The sequence below is a fragment of the Gadus morhua genome, chromosome 14, assembly GCF_902167405.1.
Source record: "Gadus morhua chromosome 14, gadMor3.0, whole genome shotgun sequence".
In the NCBI taxonomy this organism is placed as follows: Eukaryota; Metazoa; Chordata; class Actinopteri; order Gadiformes; family Gadidae; genus Gadus; species Gadus morhua.
In genome coordinates, this window is record NC_044061.1 from 5,206,587 (window position 1) to 5,226,769 (window position 20,183).

The following is a 20,183-nucleotide window of genomic DNA, read 5'->3' on the forward strand; positions in this document are numbered from 1 at the left end:
GCGGGGCCTGCGGGGATGAGGAGGGCATTAGGTAAAACCCTGGGAGCTCTGTGTGGATTAGAGTAATCCAGCTTGTCCTCCATACGGTGGACACTGCTGCTCAGTCCTCAGTCTGCTCCGGTGAAGATGGCTTCTCGTGCTCGCTGGGCGTTCCCTCTGCTGGTGCTGGGCCTTGAAGGTAGGTCCCCTCTACGTGGATGGTCCCCGCAGGGTCTTGGTCAGGTTGGAGTGTAGTGGAGTAGGTAGTGTTGACCACGGGAAGGAGCTCAGGATGAAGGACGTTTGAATTATGGCCGGTCCGCTAATAACTGAAAAATAACTGCATCCTTAATTCTAGGGTCATACTATTTTAATTATTTTTAGAACATTCATTTGTTTCTGCCTTGTTTCCTTTTATAAATCGTTCCAAAATTATTGAATGTAATTTGATTGTTGATATCTCTTTTTTTTTTTTATAATTAAAAATATACACAATACCTTAATTGTAATTCTCTGATAGTCTGTTTAATGTTTTAAAGATTTCCTTGACGCGCCACAACGGTGTTTGAAGGTTGTTTTATGATTAAGCTTGCCGTACCGTACTACTCAGATGGTTGTTCTTGTTTTTTGTGTGTATTTAATGTGTCCTCATCCTGTTTCTCCACACGCTTGATGGCGCTCTCCTGCCTGGCTCTCCATCTGTTCCCAGTCCTGCTCTGCTCTCAGGCTCAGGAGGTACGACTCTGACCCACACACCCTCCATCTGTTGTGTTGTGCACACACACATAGGAATACATAGATACATACACATAAACCTTGTTAGATTTGAGCTTATTTCTAAACTGTTCGTCTAGACTCTGAGCTGTGTATTTTTTCGTCGCAGTAGTAATTCTTAAAGTGGAAATACAGACAACTTGAAAGGTTGGGTCAGAGGGTCGAATGGATGGTATATTCAAGGATTTCATACAGCACAGTTACAGACTTGGGTGGAATATTGCTCCTTGGCTGTCGATCCCTCTTCTCACCGAACCAAAGGGTTGGGTCGAGTATTATAATAAAGGAAACGTGAATATCAACAGAACACAAGCAGTCTCTCCCTTGATAAGGAATATGGCCCTTGCTATTTCCCAGACGACCAGGTTGGTTCGTCCTTGTTGAGACATTACAAATGGCGGAATGTTGGAAATAACACCTTGTATCACTAGGCAGGCCAGGCACCTTCAAACAGGCCAGACACTGGCCTGTTTCTAGATTAAGGAATAGGAACACAGAGAGACACTAAAATACACAAACGTTCTACATTCCTCCCTCTTTCTACCTAAATACATCGATACATCGATACATACATACACATACATGCATACACACAAACATACAGACATAAAGACATACATACACACCAGATACATCTCTACAAATACACATACATATGCACACACAGAGACACACACACAGACACATGCACACACACACACAGACACACACACACATATATGCATGCATACACACATACATACATTTAGTTTATACATACACACATACACACAAGCACACGCGGTAGAGATTTTGTGATGTATTTGTGAGGTACAGTCTATGTATGGCAATGTATGTGTTTTTCTGTGTATTTGCTTGTGTGTGTGTATGTGTGTGCGTGTGCGTGTTTGTGCGTGTGCGTGTGCGTGTGTGTGTGTGTGTGTGTGTGTGTGTGTGTGTGTGTGTGTGTGTGTGTGTGTGTGTGCGTGTGCCAGCTGGGTGCACCAGAGACCTGGAGCAACAGGGCGTGTAAATGTGACTGTGAGGGAGGTTCCCCCCCAACAGAGTTCTCCAGTCTGCTGTCCAAACCCCCCATGGTACGAGGAGTGGACTGCATGCCAGGTAGGGGTGACTGGGTGCGTCTCACCATGGAAGTAAGAACCCTGTGTGTGTGTGTGTGTGTGTGTGTGTGTGTGTGTGTGTGTGTGTGTGTGTGTGTGTGTGTGTGTGTGTGTGTGTGTGTGTGTGTGTGTGTGTGTGTTGGTAGCAGGAACAGTTTAATCAAGAGGGACCATTGTGTGCAGTGCAGTAAAAGGATGTGAATATGTGTTGAATGCAAACGGCTGAGGAATCCAATTCATGAACCCGAGGTTTCAGTCGGTAATAATCACAGTCAGAATCTGAATGTGAATACTGTACTTTTTGAGATACCTTCCGTCCTGTCGGACAGGCTCAATATCGTTCTTAGACAATTGTTTTACACCCACACACAGTTTTGGTGTGTCTGTGTGTGTGTGTGAGGTTTGACACCAAACATATTCAACCCAACTGATTTCATGTTTCGGAAGAAGATGCAGAATGAGATAAATAGAGAGAATGGAAGAAAATGAGCAAGTGAGGGGGGGCGAGGGAGGGAGATGGAAGTAGAGAGAAGGAGGAGAGAGAGACAGTTTAAACTAGAGATTATATTCTTGTTTAGTTTGAGAGAGAGAGAGAGATAGAGAAAGAGAGAGAGAGAGGGAAAGAGTCTCAGAGAGACTGAGATAGACTAGGATAGAGAGCTTGGGAGAGAGAGATAGACTTTTAGTGAGAGAGAGAGAGAGAGAGAGAGAGAGAGAGAGAGAGAGAGAGAGAGAGAGAGAGAGAGAGAGAGAGAGAGAGAGAGAGAGAGAGAGAGAAACTGTCAGAGAGATTGAGACAATAAGAGATTGCCAGAGGTTGACTGAGTCGAACTACCAGCGTGGAGCGATGCGTCGTGTCTCTAAAGAACACCGTCACGCTGGAACCCTGAGGTGTTAGTGAGACACGGTGAGGCGCCAGAGTGACCTTATCGATTTAAGAGTCCTCCACAGAGAGAGAGGGCATCGAAGATAATCACTTTCTGCACGCCTGCGAGATTACAGCGCCCGGAATAGAGCCCTGAGTTATTCAAAGAGAGCCACGAATCTGTATGTGTGTCGGTCTTAGACCCACTTGATGTAGTACTGTATAATTATCCAATCGTTCATGGTTTTTCTTCTTGGGTCACCACAAAGCAGTTGAGCCTGTCAAAGTTGAATGCATGTGTGTGTGTGCGAGCGTGTGTAGTTCGTCAATGTGTTGACGAACATTGTTGGTGGCTAGTTACCGTACATCTACCGATTGTTAGCAGCTAGTTACTGTACATCAACACAATGTTAGCTGCTAGTTACTGTGCATCCACACATTGTTAGCTGCTAGTTACTGTGCATCTACCCATTGTTAGCAGCTAGTTACTGTACATCCACACATTGTTGGTTGCTAGTTACTGTACATCCACACATTGTTAGCAGCTAGTTACTGTACATCTACCCATTGTTAGCAGCTAGTTACTGTACATCTACCCATTGTTAGCAGCTAGTTACTGTACATCTACCCATTGTTAGCAGCTAGTTACTGTACATCTACCCATTGTTAGCAGCTAGTTACTGTACATCTACCCATTGTTAGCAGCTAGTTACTGTACATCTACCCATTGTTAGCAGCTAGTTACTGTACATCTACCCATTGTTAGCACATGAATGTGAGCCTTGCTGGTTGCGAGGGATTATATTCCCTGTTGGGGGCCGAGTCTGGTCTGAGATCAGCTGCAGACAGCTGTGCTGGTAAACAACAGAATGGTTGCACTTTGGAGACGAACCTCACTGCGTCTATTCATTGAATTCTCTGCAGTGATCTTTCACCTGAGGTTAGCCTAATTTGGGACCGCTGAAGGGAGCCTTTATGACCACATGGTGATGATGGCGTTATCGACCACTGGGGCTGATTTCATCCCTTGTCATCGTGGGCTAAGAAGGAGGGGGACAGCTTGACACCAGACATAGACAAATCTGGGGATGTCATGGTCGAGGTCTGCCATCTGTCATGCTCATGACCCCCCCACCCCTGAGCTCCATCCAGACATTACATTGCCGGGCGCTACAGGGAGGGACGGTAAACATCACAGACAGATCGCAATTCTGGGCTGTTTATATTACAGCCAAGCCATAGACAGATGTTGGTGTGAGTGTGTGTGTGTGTGTGTGTGTGTGTGTGTGTGTGTGTGTGTGTGTGTGTGTGTGTGTGTGTGTGTGTGTGTGTGTGTGTGTGTGTGTGTGTGTGTGTGTGTGTGTCAGTGTGTGTGTGTGGTGTGTTAAGCCTACTTGACTCCTACTCTGATTAATCCCGGAAGTACCCGGAAAGATTGTCAATGAATGCTTTGTGAACGAGATTAATGTCCAAACTAAACCTCTTATCTGGGAAAAAAGGCTTATAAAACATACATGGATAGAATTTGTGTCACAGCAGGACTACAAGACTAATATGTATATAAATCAATATAAAATAAATATTTCAATATTTAAATGAACAATGTTTTATGTGAATATACAGTCTATTCTATACTCTAAATGTGCAGTAGTATATTATAAACAATGTTTTATATTAATAGTCTAGTCTATACTCTAAATGTGCAGTAGTGTAATAGAAACAATGTTTTACATGAATATACAGTCTAGTCTCTACTCTATTTGCCCTAGCTCTTTCATAATTATGCTTTATAAAAGGTGTTTTTCGGTTGTTCCTCTGCAGAATGCCCCTATCATCGTCAGCTGGGCTTCGAGGCTGGTTCTGTGAGTCCGGACCAGATCACCTGCTCTAACCAGGAGCAGTACACGGGATGGTTCTCATCCTGGGTTCCCAACAGGGCCCGACTCAACAACCAGGGCTTTGGGTGAGAGAGCATGAGCTAGATTCTAAACACCCACATTTAGCAGGCATACCTCTGTATCCAGAGACTAACAAGCAAGGCTGATAACGATCAAGTCTATACTCAAGATTTGAGAAATTATAGAACATTGAATTTCTGTTTCTCAGAACTTCATGTGTGTAGTGCTTGTGGTGGTGGTGGTAACATCACTTTAGCCAGTTTGAGTGAAGGTGCCATGTTGGTGGTGGTGGAAACGTCACTATAGTTAGACAGCTGTCGCAAGTCTCTGGTTGTTGTACCAGAGTTCCAACTATGATCAGCACATTCTGCTCTTAAACAACGTATGTAATCTGTTATCTGTATGATGCGCTGCCCTGAGACACAAAAACCAAAAAAACATAAATAGGCTGGTCTCGGTCCATTGTGCATTCTCACTGCAATCAAACCTCACTATGGTTCCCTTGGAAATGGTCCAAGACCTCCGGCTGTTTGGGTCGGCACCCCAGTTCCAATTTTTGTGTTCTCATACGCCCAAATGAACCCAACGGGGAAGAAACAAGAAACAAAATAGTTTGACGTAAATACAATCAATTAGTTAACATACACCATAAGGAATAACCATTATTCAGTCTAAGATGATGAGATATGAACACCAATCAACATGGCCTACTTTGATTGATTGTTTGATTGGTGTGTGTTGATGATAATTGTATTACTGCTGTCTCTGCAACAATCTCCCCTCTGGGATTAATAAAGATGACCTTACCTTACATATAAATGGATGTAATGAGAATAACGGTATAAAAAACGACTGCCAATTACTCATTAGGCTACTCATTACAATTACATTAAGTAAAATGAGTGACTTTGTTGACTTTATTTTGCTCAATCTTGCCACTCTTCTAGCTTGTGAATAGCACCAGATTATTCCTAAAAATAATCAGAAATTAGGAATTATTATTTAAAAAAAATAGACCTTTGGGGTTTGATTTGCACGTCGTCTCCCCTTCTCCCCCCCCTAACCCGCCTGCCCGTCTGCAGGTGTGCGTGGCTCTCCAAGTTCCAGGACAACAGCCAGTGGCTGCAGGTGGACCTGCGGGAGGTGATGGTGGTGTCGGGCCTGCTCACACAGGGCCGCTGCGACGCCGACGAGTGGGTCACCAAGTACAGCGTCCAGTACCGCACCGACGAGAAGCTCAACTGGATCTACTACAAGGACCAGACCGGCAACAACAGGGTGAGTGGGGCCGGAGAATACGTCTGCTTTCTGTGTGGCCCCTCGTTGTTTTGATGACCATGTTTGCTAGATAGTGGGACGCAGTAGCGGACATAGTTTGCATTTCCGGGATTGGGTGTGCAGAGGACATTGCATATTACAAGATTGGAGGATCAATATTTCATGATATCCTTGGAATAACCAGTGATTCATAACGTGAATTCATAATTCATGGTGTTTAATGTGCTCTCTCTCTCTCTGTGCCTCGCCCCCTCCTCTCCCCGTCTCTCTTTATGTCCCTCCCCCACCTTCTCTCCCCCCCTCTTCCTCCGTCCCTCCCCCCTCTTCCTCTACCACTCTTCCCTCTCAATGTTTCTTTGTCTCGCTCTCTCACTCCTGCCTCACTCTGTCTATGTCTCTCTCCCCATCTTCTCTCCCTATGTCTCCCCCCTCCTGTCTCTCTGCCCCCCTCTCTCTCCCGCGTTCTCTCTCTCTACCCCCCCCCACTCCTGTCTCTATGAACTCCCTCTCTCCCCCCTTCTCTCTGCCCCCCCACTCCTGTCTCTCTCTCCCCCTTTTGTCTCTCTCCCCCCTTCTCTCTGCCCCCCCTCTCCCCCTCCTGTCTCTCTCTCTGTCCCCCTCTCCTCTCCCCCTCCTGTCTCTCTCCCCCCTCCCCCTACTCTCTCCCCCCCCCCCCCTCTCCCCCTCCTGTCTCTCTCCCCTCTCCTCTCTCTCCCCCCCCCCCTTCCCCCTGCTCTCTCTCCCCCTCCTGTCTCTCTCCCCCCCTCCCCCTCCTCTCTCTCTCCCCCCCCTCCTCTCTCTCTCCCTCCCCCCTCTCCCCCCCCCTCCCCCTCCTGTCTCTCTCCCCCCTCCCCCTGCAGGTGTTCTACGGTAACTCGGACCGCTCCTCCTCAGTGCAGAACCTGCTGCGACCGCCCATCGTGGCGCGCTACCTGCGCATCCTGCCGCTGGGCTGGCACACGCGCATCGCCCTGCGCATAGAGCTGCTGCTCTGCATGAGCAAGTGTGTCTGAGGCCCCTCCCCCTGGTGCCTCAACCTTCACCCCTCCACCTGTCCACTCCCTCGTCCCTCCACCCTTCATCGCTCCTCCCCCTCATCCCTCCCCCCTTCATTAATCCGTCCTTCATCACTCCACCTTTCATCACTCCACCCTTCATCTGTCTGGCCCCTCATCCCTCCTCCCCCTCATCTCTCCACCCCCTCACCCCTCAACCCTTCATTAATCCATCCTTCATCACTCCACCCCCTCATCCCTCATACCTCCACCCATCATTCTTCATCCCTCCACCCTTCATCCTTCACCCCTCCAGCCTAAAATCTCTCTTTTCCTCATCCCTCGACCCTTCACCCCTTCATCGGTCCACCACCTCATCCCTCCATTCCGAGGCATTATTATTAATTATTCATGAGTATTATTATTCATGTATTCAGTTGCGTTCCTTCTGAATGTCGTCACGTCGTGTGTGTGGTTGTTATTTCCCTTGAGATAGAATGACATATTCGTCAACTCATGTCAGGGATTTGTAAAGTACATCTTGTGGTATGTTAGTTTATTGACTCACTCTGTTAGTTTATTTTGTTTTTATTTATAATAAGCACCACCAACATACAATAATATGTTTTTTCTAGTGCAACTCTTTGAAACCACTGTCAAAACTTTTTTCAGTTCAAATAAAACGATACTCCCGGCTCTTATGCCATGAGTCGGACTAGGAATATGCAATGGTCGCTAGCTATTTTAACTGTTAGCTATTTCATTATTTGTGTGAATACAAACTCTTTTACACCTCTTTTGTAGTAACTTTCTTCCTTCTTCTTTAATTTCTGTTCTTTCTACTTGTCTTAAATTATGACGCATTGAGTAATGTTCTGGTTTGTTTATTTTTCTTTCTATCTCTCTATCTTTCTTGTGTGAACGTTTTTATTTTATTTATATCGTTAAAATGCAATCAAGATTTCTTTTGTCAGTTGATATTACAGTATAGTGATCGTTCTCGGCTGTGTTGTACTTGAATGTTTGTGTTGTGTTGGGGTCATTGCGTGTCTAGGCATTGACAGTAATACCTCCATTTATATTTCTATGGTGCTTTGGAATTTGCCTCAAATTTCATCCGCTGGAAATTCTTATGTTTTAAGACCTCTCCTCTATAAAACAAAGAAACACACATGTTGGACCCTGCGCTGTCTCTTTATTGTACAAACTCTGAGATCCAAATAAATCAACCATCGGAACCGTTTAAAAATGTACAGTGGGCTTTTATTTTGATACTCTTATTATTGACGGTAGGGCGGTTGGATAAGATACACTTTATGTACATCCTGTAAAAAGTGGGGAACAGTTTCAATGAAAAAAAAAATTATAATAACAAATGTATGCTTTTTAAAACACATTCACCTCTTGCGTACGAAGCTGAGCCCCTTCTATCTTCTATCTTGTTAAAATTTAGCTGAACTCTGGCTTATTTCATCTCGTTCCCGTCTTGAACCTCATTGATCACGCGCTCTGCTGATTGCGGCCCTTCACCCTCAATGTCACATTATTAGTTTCCATTAGCCTGTGTGTGTGTGTAGTGTTATAGTGAGTTAGACGATATGTGGAGATAATCAAACAACTTCGTTAACAACTTGGTAGTCGCAGCCCAAAACATTTACTTCAACGTCGGCGTTAAAACAGAACCAGCATCGTTAGTAGGAAGGTTATTGCTTTCAGTTTCCCACACGTAGTTATCTTTGTTTTGCAGGATTATATTATTGACAATAATAATACTAATGTTTGTATAACTTCAGGAGACATCTGCTAACGCAGGATCTGTTGCTCTTTCCTCCCTGTCACAATATTACTGGTCTTCATTTTGGCTCCCTGTTGAAGGGCATACTGTCACTGTGTTGAATTCAAACCAGAGAACAGAGGCAATAACGCAAGAAATAAACAAAGAATTATTTTTAAAGGACCGTACCGTTGTAGGTGATCAAATCACCAAAACGCCCCACCTGGTTTTACCGATTCTGACCAATAGCGGTGTGCGTTTGATCGTTTGCACGCCTGCTTCACTGTAAACAGCAATGTAGCACTTAGGTCCCTTAGGATCCATGTGCTTCGGCCAGTATAGTGTGGACAACATAACAGTGCATTACCATACAACAAATTCACAAAATGTCTCATCACAAAGACTAAAGTTCTCTATAGCAATTGCTTACATCTGCCAGACCGTTCCTGTCATTTAGGCTTTTATTTGTATTTATTTTTATGTGGATAATTGTGTGATTCCATCTTTCCAGAAAACACATTTGATGAGTTTCTCAGCCAATGTGAAAGTTAAGATGATGTAGTAAACCACTGGGATAGGTGCAAACTGTAACAGCTTGGGTGTTTCAACGCATAACCTTTAGAATTAATCAGTTCAACTAATACATTTGAATGTTGTAACACTTTGTGTCCTTCACACTGTGGATAGCTTGTATGCTAGCAGCTGAAATAGGATATGCATACCTTTCTGGTATTTATTCTCATGATACATCACTCTCCTCCAGACCCTTAACCCGATCTTAATCACCGTTCAACATAACCATCTTTACCCAATACCTAGGCTTGAACTTAACCACAGCTCATCATAACAATCTGCCACTGAACTTTTGTAATGTTCAACCCAATGCTTAGATCTCTAACCATCCTTCAACTAATACATAACCATCTCTAACCAAATACACATACCAACCAAACTGTTAAAGATCCAAAACCTGAACTTTACCGTCTCACCTCTCACCCACACTGTCCTAACCACACATACTGTACCTGAACTCGACCATCCCATCTCTAACCATCTCGGTTCGAACCGTCCTTACTCGACCATGACCATCCCTGACTCAAAAGTCCTGCCTTCGTTGAGCTTATACCTGAACTTTACCATTTCCATTTTATACAGAAATAACCCCCTTGAATGCTTGATATAGATGGTGGATTGTTGCAGAAGGAACAAACACATATAGCTGTGTTTGTGTGTGTGTGTGTTACCGTGCATGTGCACCTGTGTATGTTTGAGGGGTCACTTTTATGAGTATTTCCATTATAATGCCCCTGTTCATGCGCAACACATCCCGATAGACCCTCGATAGACCGAAAGATGAATGGAATTAAAAAAAAAAGTATTTTGAAGGCAAAAGATAGGTAGCGAAGCCATAAAGTGTAAACATGTGACAATGATAGCATAACAAAAAAGTCTGATTCACTGTAATAATAAAGGACTATTACAGTATCTTCACTGTTATAATAAAAGGAATATTACAGTACCTTAGAAAGAGGGGAGTGATTCTCACAGGGAACAAATCTCATCCACTTAGAAAAATGTTCTTGATATTTTTGTACATATTAACCAACTGAAAAATAACATTGATACTGTTATAATAATATTAAATTGTGGTAATCAAAAAAAGCCATTCACCATTATATTTCTCTTGTGACATATTGAATTATAAACACATGAATATCTATGCATATCTTTTTGTGTCTATAGCTCTTGCAATTACACAATAACTCTATAATACCTTTTAATTTTTTTCCATGTAGCCTACATACTGTGTCATTTATAGCTTATATCCTTAAGTTGAAAACAAATAAATATTTCATAAATTATGTTGATATATATATATTTTTCTTTCTTATTAGCAAATATTTGACTTTGAAAAACATATACACACGCACGCTCGCACACAGTCACACGCACACACGCACACAACTTTCTGGGTCACTTCAGACCATTAGCTCTGATGCGCTGCAGTAGCTGTTATGAACCAGCAGACGGCAGCATAGAGTCCAGAATGGGCAGTGTCTCTGCGACTGAAGACGGGCAGATTCCACGCCATCTTGTCCTTGTCCTCTGATGTAACACCATTAAATATCTGTAGAGAGTTAAGTACATACAAACTGCTGCAACACTGAGGTGAATAAACTGTACTGTCATTCATACCTTACCTTAAGAGTCCCGCTGGACTACTCCCTCATCAAACAATGAAGTGTGGAGATACAATATTTGGAGATATTTGTCTTCTCTGAGCGGTTGACTTGAGGGATCTCAAGGTTCACTGCGATGTAAACGCTAGCCGTAGCGAGCTAGGCCTCTGCCGTCTACAGACACTCAAATATCGGGAGAGAGGGAGCGAAGTGTGCGGATGTCCGGCCGTTTCACAGTGCCGTCTCTTTCAGGTCGTTGAGGTTTGGCATCCTGGGACGGGAGGCGCGCGTAAACGTGGGTCCGTTCTGTCCGGGTTTGATGCCCAGCTGCTCCGGCGTGTACTGCGCCCCCTCGGCCCGTTGCAGGGCCGACGCGTGCCAGCTGGACTCGATCTGCCCCGGCATGGGGTAGCTGGGCTTGCGGCTCTTGGCCTGGGAAGAGTTACTGACTCCAGAGTGGCCCCTACTCTCTGGATGGCCCCTACTCTCTGGGTGGCCCCTGCTGTCTGTGTGGCCCCTGTTGTCGGCGTGGGATCTGGGGTCCGTGTGGGATCGGGGGTCCGTGTGGGCCCTCGGGTCTGTGTGGGACCGCGGGTCGGTGTGGGTCCTGGGATCGGTGTGGGCCCTGGGGTCAGAGTGGGCCCTGGGGTCGGAGTGACCCCTAGGCTCAGTGTTGGATCTGTTATCTGTGTGGGCCCTGAGGTCTGTGTGGGCTCTGTTGTCTGTGTGGGCCCTAGGCTCAGTGTGGCCCCTGTTATCTTGGTGGCCCCTGTTATCTTGAAGACCCCGGTTATCTTGGTGGCCCCTGTTATCTTGGAGGACCCGGGAGTCCGAATGGCTCCTAGGGTCCGAGTGGCCCCTAGGCTCAGTGTGGGCTCTGTTATCTTGAAGGCCTCGAGGGTCTTTGTGGCCCCTGTTGTCAGGGTGGCCCCTAGGATCAGGGTGGCTCCTAGGGTCAGGGTTTCCCCGGGGGTCCGGGTGGCCTCTGGGATCTGTGTGGCCCCGAAGGTCTGTGTGACCCCTAAGGTCGGTGTGGCCCCTGGGTTCCGTGTGGCCCCTGGGTTCCGTGTGGCCCCGGTTATCTTGAAGGCCCCTGCTGTCCTGGTGGCCTCTGCCGTCTGTGTGGCCCCTGCCGTCGGAGGGGTACCCCCCTTTGGAGGAGGCAGGGAGGTTGGGGAGGGTCTGCTGGAAGCGCAGGTCTGGGGGAGGCGGTGGAGGCACCTGGGGCTGGGTGGAGGAGGGGGAGAGGTGGAGCAGCCGGCGGAGGGACCTCAGCGGTTGGCTCTGGGAAACGAGACCCAAGCAGACAGACTGATGTTCACACGGTACGAACACATGGTAACGTGATGTCAAATAACAGAAAATAGACGAGAACGGAACATCCTAGACCTGGACTCTTCTATATGGGTTCGACAACATACATTTACAGATGTATGACATTGTTGTGACGACCAATCAACCCTCATGTCTGGTGGTACAATGGGGTCCTTTAAAGGTCCCATGACATTTTGAAAATCGGCCCCTTATGACATCACAAGTTGGTGTGTCCACCTAGATGTGTGACGGATAGAAGAGCAATGTTTGCTACAGTCCACTGGGTAGGCTGGTAGACGTATCTATCCAGCACACGTCTAGGTGGACACGCCCACTTGTGATGTCATAAGGGGCAGATTTTGAAAACGGCTTGCAAGGCTAACCACACTCTCATCTGGTGGCCTGTCATGGGACCTTTAGCACAATGGAAACTAATGTTGGGAGGTTCTCACCTGGGAGTGGGAGTCCACGGGCTTCTCTGTTGGCCACTCCCCGACCCTCTCCCTCTCTCTCCCCCTGCTGTCCCTCTCTCTCTCCCGCTCCCTCTCCCTCTCCCGGTCGCGGTCTCGACTCTGTTCACGGTCGCGGTCTCTGGAGCGCTCGCGGGTTTTCCTGCGGCCGCTGTGGTGGGACGAGGACTTGCTGCCCCTCTGGAGGGAGAGGTGTTCCTGGCCGTTACCGCTGACCTAACGGTGCGGACGGACAGACGGCAGAGTGAACAATGTGGTTACTATGTGTATCATTATTATTGTTATATCATTGATAGGGTTTGGTTGAAAACCAGTTGATCCAACCAACTGATCTCTTTCATTCAGCCTCAGATCACAAGATGGAGAATAAACTGCCACTTTGGTGAAGTGGCAGATATCTTTGAACATGGGAATAGGACAATTCCTAGCTTTCGGACTTCATCGTTTGAGATTATAATGAACTGGAAGAGATCAGGAAGCCATCGAAAAACACATTGGTGGCATTTAAAAAAAAAACAACAACACAACCATCAACAAGCATCGTGGAAAGAAATCATGACGTCTGAAAAGCTTGCAAAAATACTTCATGCAGACCTCAAGCAGCAAGTTATAATAATATACAGCATAGTTCATTTGATACTGTACATTCATGTGTGTATGCATCTATGTTTGAATATGCTGATGAAGCCAGAACACGGTGGGGTGGTTGTGGTGATTTCTAAGTTCAGGCTGTGGTGTCCGAAATCAGTCCGTTAGACGCACTGCAGAGCAACACACGCATGGCAGCATTCTCCTGTGTGCTGAAGCGTTCACCTCACATTCTGTGCAGCCAAGTGCAGCCACTACAAACACAAGGTGGATGGATGGGTGATGGATGGATGGATGGACCAATGAAGGGGTGGATGGATGGTGGGTGAACGGTGGGTGGATGGATGGATGGATGGATGGATGGATGGATAGATGGATGGACCGATGAATGGGTGGATGAATGGTGGGTGGATGGATGATTGGTGGATCGATGGATGGACGGACCGACGAATGGGTGGACGGAGGGTGGGTTGGATGGATGGATGGCTGGATGCTGGCTTGATGGAAGGCTGGGTGCTAGCTTGATGGATGGCTGGAGGCTGATGTGACGGATGGCTGGACGCCAACGCCCGCTGCAGAATCAGATCAGGGATCCAAAATGACTTTCAGAAAAGATGTGCCTTGCCCTGAGAGGACTTTTTCTGAGAGTATTTCAACGCTTTCGACGGCACCGATGCGGTGTGAGAGGATGGGACTGGCAGCGGAGGCATGCAGAGGTAAGGTGGTGGTTAGATTACTGGAGAGGCGGGGTAAGCTGCGTTGGGCTGGTGTTGTACCATGGGCGACGCCACTACGGGCAGCGCTTTGGCCGCCGCGCTGTGCTTTAGGCTATTCTTAGAGCTAAAGAGGGGGAACAGGCTCTTCCTGATGCTGGGGTTCCTCCCTTCTTCCATGTCCGTCTGTGGGGCACAAGAGGAACAAGCCCAAACGCTCAACACAAGGTCACCCACGCCTGGTAGCCCTGGTTCACTGAGGACTTACACAACTGGTACACCTGGTACTCCTGGTTTACTGAGGACTTACCCAACTGGTACAACCGGTAGTCCTGGCTCACTGAGGACTTACCCAACTGGTACAACCGGTAGTCCTGGCTCACTGAGGACTTACCCAACTGGTACAACCGGTAGTCCTGGCTCACTGAGGACTTACCCAACTGTTACACCTGGTACTCCTGGTTCACTGAGGACCTACCCAACTGATACACCTGGTAGTCCTGGCTCACTGAGGACTTACCCAACTGGGACAACCGGTAGTCCTGGCTCACTGAGGACTTACCCAACTGTTACACCTGGTACTCCTGGTTCACTGAGGACTTACCCAACTGATACACCTGGTAGTCCTGGCTCACTGAGGACTTACCCAACGTGTACAACCGGTTGACCTTTTCACTGAGAACTTACACAGCTGGCCCACGTGTTTGACCTTTTTGCTCGAATTAGCAAACTTTGTTTGCTAACCATACAACTTTCTTGTATGGTTTTAATATGGTAGTAATATATGGTTAAGGGAGGGTGTAAACTCAGGCGGTGTCTGTGGGTCCGAAACCCTTGATGGACAATTGAGTCCCGCTGAATGCCTCAACAGCAAAAAAAAAAAAATAGGGGGGGGGAATGGGAAAATCTTGAAATATTGTCACTTTTAATTGTCAAGAATATAAATATTTTAGGGAGGCAACTTGAGTCCGGAGCAGAGTAGAACGTTGAATTTACCCCTGTTTTCTCTCAACTACGCTGTTATTTTCTTAAACGATTGCACCCTTAGGGGTGCTCGCAGAAATCCTCTCCCAACACCACCCACTGGAGCACCAGGGAGTGCCCGTGTCGCCAGCGGGTGTTTCGCACACTGGTTAAAGGCAACGGGAAAACTGGTGCAAGAAAATATAACCTTCAATCAGAAAACAAAAAACAAAATGTGAAAAAAACCGAAAAATTACACCAGAATATGCCGCCTGGCTTTCGAAACTGCTGTTACATGACCGTCTACAAAACCTCCATGAATCAAATAGTGTGGGTCAAATAGGCATCAATATATTAGCCCTAAAACAATTAGAGAAAAGAAGATCAATACATTGTCAGGTGTGAGGGAAAGATAATAAAAACATAATCTTCCCAGAACTCTAAGTCCCACAACTCCCTCATCAGAAGTTCCTTACCATTTGTGTCTTCTTCTTTTTCTTCTTCATGGCCCTGAAGAAGCCCTGTTTCTCCTTCTCCTTGACGGGCTCTGGAGGATTCATGACCATGGCTTCAGCCGTAGACCTACGGGAAGGGGTTTCCAGAAGTGAAAGTGAAAGTGCAGCAGGTGAATACATCAACACACACAAGATGGCGCTGGGGTTAGGGCTGTGGGCTGCCTCTCAACTTGGCTTGTGTATATTTTCCAGCACTTTGCACTGCACAGATGAGGATACCTGAAGTCCAGGCCTTTAATTGGCCATTAATGACTCCTACCATCGTTATCATTGTACTACATATGTAATGCTGATAGGACAAATACACTTGAAACACACACACACACACACACATACACACACACACACACACACACACACACACACACACACACACACACACACACACACACACACACACACACACACACACACACACACACCCTTAGTCCATCTACTATGTTGATAGTACAGATTATTATGGGCTATCAGGATAGGAAGGTCATTTATCAGGATAAGTTACAGAGAGTGCTCACCAGTCAAAAGCAGTCTGGCGTTTAGAGTGGTTCACCATGGCAACCGGGTCCCCAGGTACAACTGGTACGACCGGACCCCGGCCCTGGGCAACGGCATCGTGGAAGGAGGAGGAGTTATCCGGTCTGGGGGAGGGCACTAAAGGGTAGAGGAGGAAAGACAGGAAGTAGGGAGAATTATTACATCATATCCTGAATTATCCTAATTGATCATTTATCCACTTGCTTGTATCGCTGCGTCTGACCAGACTTAATAGACATTGCGATTTAATCTCCATGTATTTTAGAATAGTCTTGTTTTAAAGAGTACACATTGTACAATGTTTTACACATAGATCCGCGAATGGCACATACCATGTCCTTGATATTAGGTAATAAACGGCCTGGAATATCAGCAAACTAATAGTGTGAAATGTTGTCCAATGTCCAGTCTATAGAACAAGACTAAACAAAGCGATTCCATATCTATCATAAAACTAAAATCTGTGTGGTGGCGTCTATCTGCTTCTCAGGGTCACTGCGGGGTCGGGTTGGGTTGGGGGTTCTGTGGACTACGTCGACTCCGCCCATGCCTGGGTGTGTGATGGAAGTGTCGGTTGTTGTGGCACAGTTAGGATCTTGCGTCGTTTGCCCCGTGAGACGACGACAGAAACCACGTTGGAAATGACTAGAAGACTGGAGAAGGCCGATCAAATATAAACGAGATTCGAAAAAAAATCAATTAAACTAATTAACGAATTATCATATTTATCAGTCATTTATAGAAACAGCAATTTGTAAACAGTTATTTTTTCAACATATCCGCCTTTCAGCATTTTGGGATATTCAGTTTAAGCTGTGTTTGTGTGTTTGTGTGTGTGTGTGTGTGTGTGTGCGCGCATGTGTGTGTGTGCACGCGCGTGTGTGTGTGTGTGTAACGCACAAGGGGGTTGTAAAGTGGGTAAACTGTGCGCTGATCCGCCCCTCCTCCGCGGGACTGGAGTGCGGTAATTACTGAGATCAGCCGTGGAGTGGCGAGCGGCTGAAAGGAAACACTGAGCTCTCGCAGCTCCTGATTGGAAACCTGAGACGGCACCTGCAGCGCTCGGCTTAACGACTCCAAAGCCCGCTCCATCGACAGAGAGTTCGGCGAGGAACCCGACGTTGCCGGTTCGATACCCAGCAGGACCACCGACCCGAACCACTAACACGGTTCTGCCGTCGGTAGGTAGGTTATTTTTTAGAGGCTGCGAGGAAGGAGGGGACATTACTTTTGCTTTGTGTTATATATAACAGCAGCTGTGGGTTAACCTACATGTGTGTATAATTAGGCTAATCGCTAGTCTATTTAAATGCTATTGTAGGGGAAATGGAATGTATATTATCTTCAATTTAAAAGACATGATATTTTTATAATAATTATAATAATAGAGATAATATTCATATTTGTAACTTATTATATATTATAAATCAATCTTTCATTTTTAAAATTTGCCTATGTTTCGTCCATTCTTTTATTTTATGACAATGTTTCTATGTGAAGGACTTTGAGTCTGCCTTGTGCATGAAAAGTGCTATATAAATAAAGTTGCCTTGTCTTGCCTTCATCTTGATATTATACTGACCTTGATAATCTTTTTGGTTATTTGTGTCCACAACCTGTTCTATATGTATTTGGGGCAAATGAAGCCCCTTGTTGTTAATACTGCATGTTCCTATATTTAGGGCGTTCGGGCCCGAACAACGATATATTGTTCTTGTCTTGTTACCTCTGTAGAAGCTGCCGACTCTGCGCGGCATGGACTCACTGAAGATCATACGGTTCTCCTTGGAGGAACCCCCGTCATCTCCGTGGTAGTCATGATACATCCCCCCCTAACACACACAAATACCAAGGAACACACACACACGTAGACACACACACACACATACACACACACTATTGAACATTTAACAGAAACGATTATTCCTATCTCAATCACACTATTGGATAATTAAAGCTAATTTAACACAACTGCCCAACCCGGTATGACTTCCATAAACCAACAGCACAGCCCTTAGTTTACTATGGAAACCCTTTAGACTCTAGTCAACCCAAAACCTTATCCTGTATACGAGACATTTAGGACAGTGTGTGAGCGCCATGCAGTGTACACACAACGTCTAGCCTGAGAGAACAGAACAGATAACAGTGAGGACAGCTGTACGAGCTGAACAAGCAGGAGGAGGAGGAGGAGCAGAAGGAGGAGGAGGAGGAGGAAGGGGAGGAGGAGGAGGAGGAGGAGGAGGAGGAGGAGGAGGAGGAAGAGGAAGGGGAGGAGGAGGAGGAGGAGGAGGAGCAGGAGGAGGAGGAGGTGCGAGTGGGAGTGGGGGGGGGTTCGGACCTCGTTTATTGGTCGCTGAACATGAAAAGCAGTGACTGCGTTGTCCCTCGCCGAATCTTTGAGAGGCGCACAAGTGCGGCTCATGTCTTTAGGGGACTGCTGAGTCTGTGGGGGTTGGGTGGGAGGTGGGGAGGGGGGGGGGTGTCGGAAACAGGGAGTGAAAGATGGGAGCAATGGCAGTGAAGATGTCACACCTGGAAGACTTCCCTCACAGTGGTACTACGGCATGGAGCTGAGGTGAGAAGTGCGTGGCGTTATAAACACACACACATTTATATCATGCAACAGTAACAGTGGTTCACGCAGTTAGCTAAGCATACGAACATACAAACACCTCCAACTGCGTCTCCTGCGCCTGTAGAGCACGCTCACAACACATACACTCCTGCTCGAACACAGTCCCAGACCGTCACAAACACCTGTTGTAAATTCACGAATGTATAGCACACACACCTACACCTATACACATAAACACATTAACACACCTGTACTAATACACCACAACCACGCAATCCACACAAACACCTACACCTATACACATAAACATATTAACAAACCTGTACTAACACACCACAACCACGCAATCCACACGCACACACAGACAAACAAACACAAAAAAACTCTCACACACACCCACACACACACACACACACACACACACACACACACACACACACACACACACACACACACACACAACCACACACACACACGCACCCAGACATACACAACCACACACACACCAACACCCACACACACACACACACACAACCACACACACACACGCGCACACACACACACACACACACACACACACACACACACACACACACACACACACACACACACACACACACACACGCACACACACACCCCAACACACGCCACAGCACTCACCCGGGTCATGGTGTCGTCGTTGCAGTCCTCCCGGGAGGAGCTGACGGAGTGCCCGGCCAGCGCGGTGCGGTGGTGCAGCTGGGGGGACAGCAGCTGCAGGCTGCTGGCCCGGGTGGCCAGGCCCTGGCCCGGGGGGGGCAGCGTGCCCATGGTGGGCTCGGCCGCGTGGGGCCGCTGGCGTTCCCGCCGCACGTACATGGAGTGGCGGTGGGGGCGCTGCTGGGAGGAGAAGGGCGAGGTGTAGCCCAGCCCGTAGTGGTAGGACTCGTGGGGGGACGGCAGGGTGTGGTTGGGGGGCATCCCCGCCACGCCGCCTCCTCCTGCTCCTCCTGCTCCTCCTGCTCCTCCTCCTCCTCCTCCTCCTCCTCCTCCTCCTCCTCCTGGGTCCAGCAGCTCCGGGGTTATGGCCTCCTCTATGGGGGGGGGGGGGGGGGGGGAAGGTTGGCTTTACACTTTCTCTGCTCGAGCTTATAGACGAAAATGACTCGGAAGGAGTTTAAAAAAAAAGGTAGAAATACAACAAACACGAATAGTAGAGTAAGGCACAAAAATATGGTAAAAAGGTACAAAAAGTGCATGCATCTGAATAAATAAAAAGTGCATTTATAGAAAACGTACATTATATATGCATATGCATTAAATATACATAGTTAGAAAGTGGCTCATGAAATATGCTGACATAGTGCAGGTATGTACCAGCACAGGAGGTAGGTTAAGTACTTTTTTAGACTTTGGTCCTTCTTTAGCACTTCCTGTCCCAGATGCTGAGACAGGAAGTGGTTGAATTGTGTCAGAGGCAGGGGTAAAAAAAAAGTCTTTATGCAAGGACCCAAAAGAGTCAAAAGTCTGAAAATTAAGACTTTTGAGTGTATTCAGTGTAGTCTATTAAGTGTATTCAGAAATCTTTTCAGAGAAACCAAATTCAATGACAATCCAGACGACACTGCAAGTAGCTTTCTCTAATTGGTTAAAATTAAAATTCTTGATTTAGGTAGGGGTTAGGGA

At 46.7% G+C, this 20,183-nt stretch overlaps 2 protein-coding genes across 5 annotated transcripts in view; one reads left to right on the plus strand and one right to left on the minus strand.

Annotated features, from left to right (window-relative positions):
- Positions 1 to 51: 51 nt before the first annotated feature.
- rs1a (retinoschisin 1a) lies at positions 52 to 8,074 on the plus strand. The gene is made up of 6 exons (XM_030376752.1): positions 52 to 178; positions 689 to 714; positions 1,728 to 1,854; positions 4,540 to 4,681; positions 5,699 to 5,894; positions 6,755 to 8,074. Exons 1-6 carry the CDS (start codon positions 127 to 129, stop codon positions 6,905 to 6,907), a joined length of 696 nt encoding a protein of 231 aa, XP_030232612.1. The 5' UTR covers positions 52 to 126; the 3' UTR covers positions 6,908 to 8,074.
- Positions 8,075 to 8,130: 56 nt separating this feature from the next.
- The window catches only part of cdkl5 (cyclin dependent kinase like 5), a 44,370-nt gene continuing 32,317 nt past the window's right edge, over positions 8,131 to 20,183 (minus strand). The window contains exons 14-22 of one of the 4 annotated variants that reach the window (XR_003979334.1): positions 19,179 to 19,591; positions 18,282 to 18,386; positions 17,667 to 17,772; positions 15,922 to 16,057; positions 15,368 to 15,473; positions 13,953 to 14,114; positions 12,610 to 12,843; positions 10,865 to 12,127; positions 8,131 to 10,791 (exon numbers count right to left, since the gene is read on the minus strand). Coding sequence is in view for 3 of the 4 variants with exons in the window: in XM_030376641.1 (XP_030232501.1) it covers positions 11,075 to 12,127; positions 12,610 to 12,843; positions 13,953 to 14,114; positions 15,368 to 15,473; positions 15,922 to 16,057; positions 17,667 to 17,772; positions 18,282 to 18,386; positions 19,179 to 19,591 (2,315 nt within the window). In the remaining variant the exon portion in view is untranslated. Of the gene's footprint in view, positions 12,128 to 12,609; positions 12,844 to 13,952; positions 14,115 to 15,367; positions 15,474 to 15,921; positions 16,058 to 17,666; positions 17,773 to 18,281; positions 18,387 to 19,178; positions 19,592 to 20,183 lie in introns of all 4 variants that reach the window. The other 3 variants (XM_030376641.1, XM_030376642.1, XM_030376643.1) reach the window with 3 other exon arrangements.

Excerpts from the sequence above, each read along its gene's own strand:
- rs1a (XM_030376752.1), top strand. The coding sequence starts at position 127 with ATGGCTTCTCGTGCTCGCTGGGCGTTCCCTCTGCTGGTGCTGGGCCTT. Across the intron at positions 179-688 it reads GCTGGTGCTGGGCCTTGAAG|TCCTGCTCTGCTCTCAGGCT; the intron begins GTAGGTCCCCTC and ends ATCTGTTCCCAG. Across the intron at positions 715-1,727 it reads TCTGCTCTCAGGCTCAGGAG|CTGGGTGCACCAGAGACCTG; the intron begins GTACGACTCTGA and ends TGCGTGTGCCAG.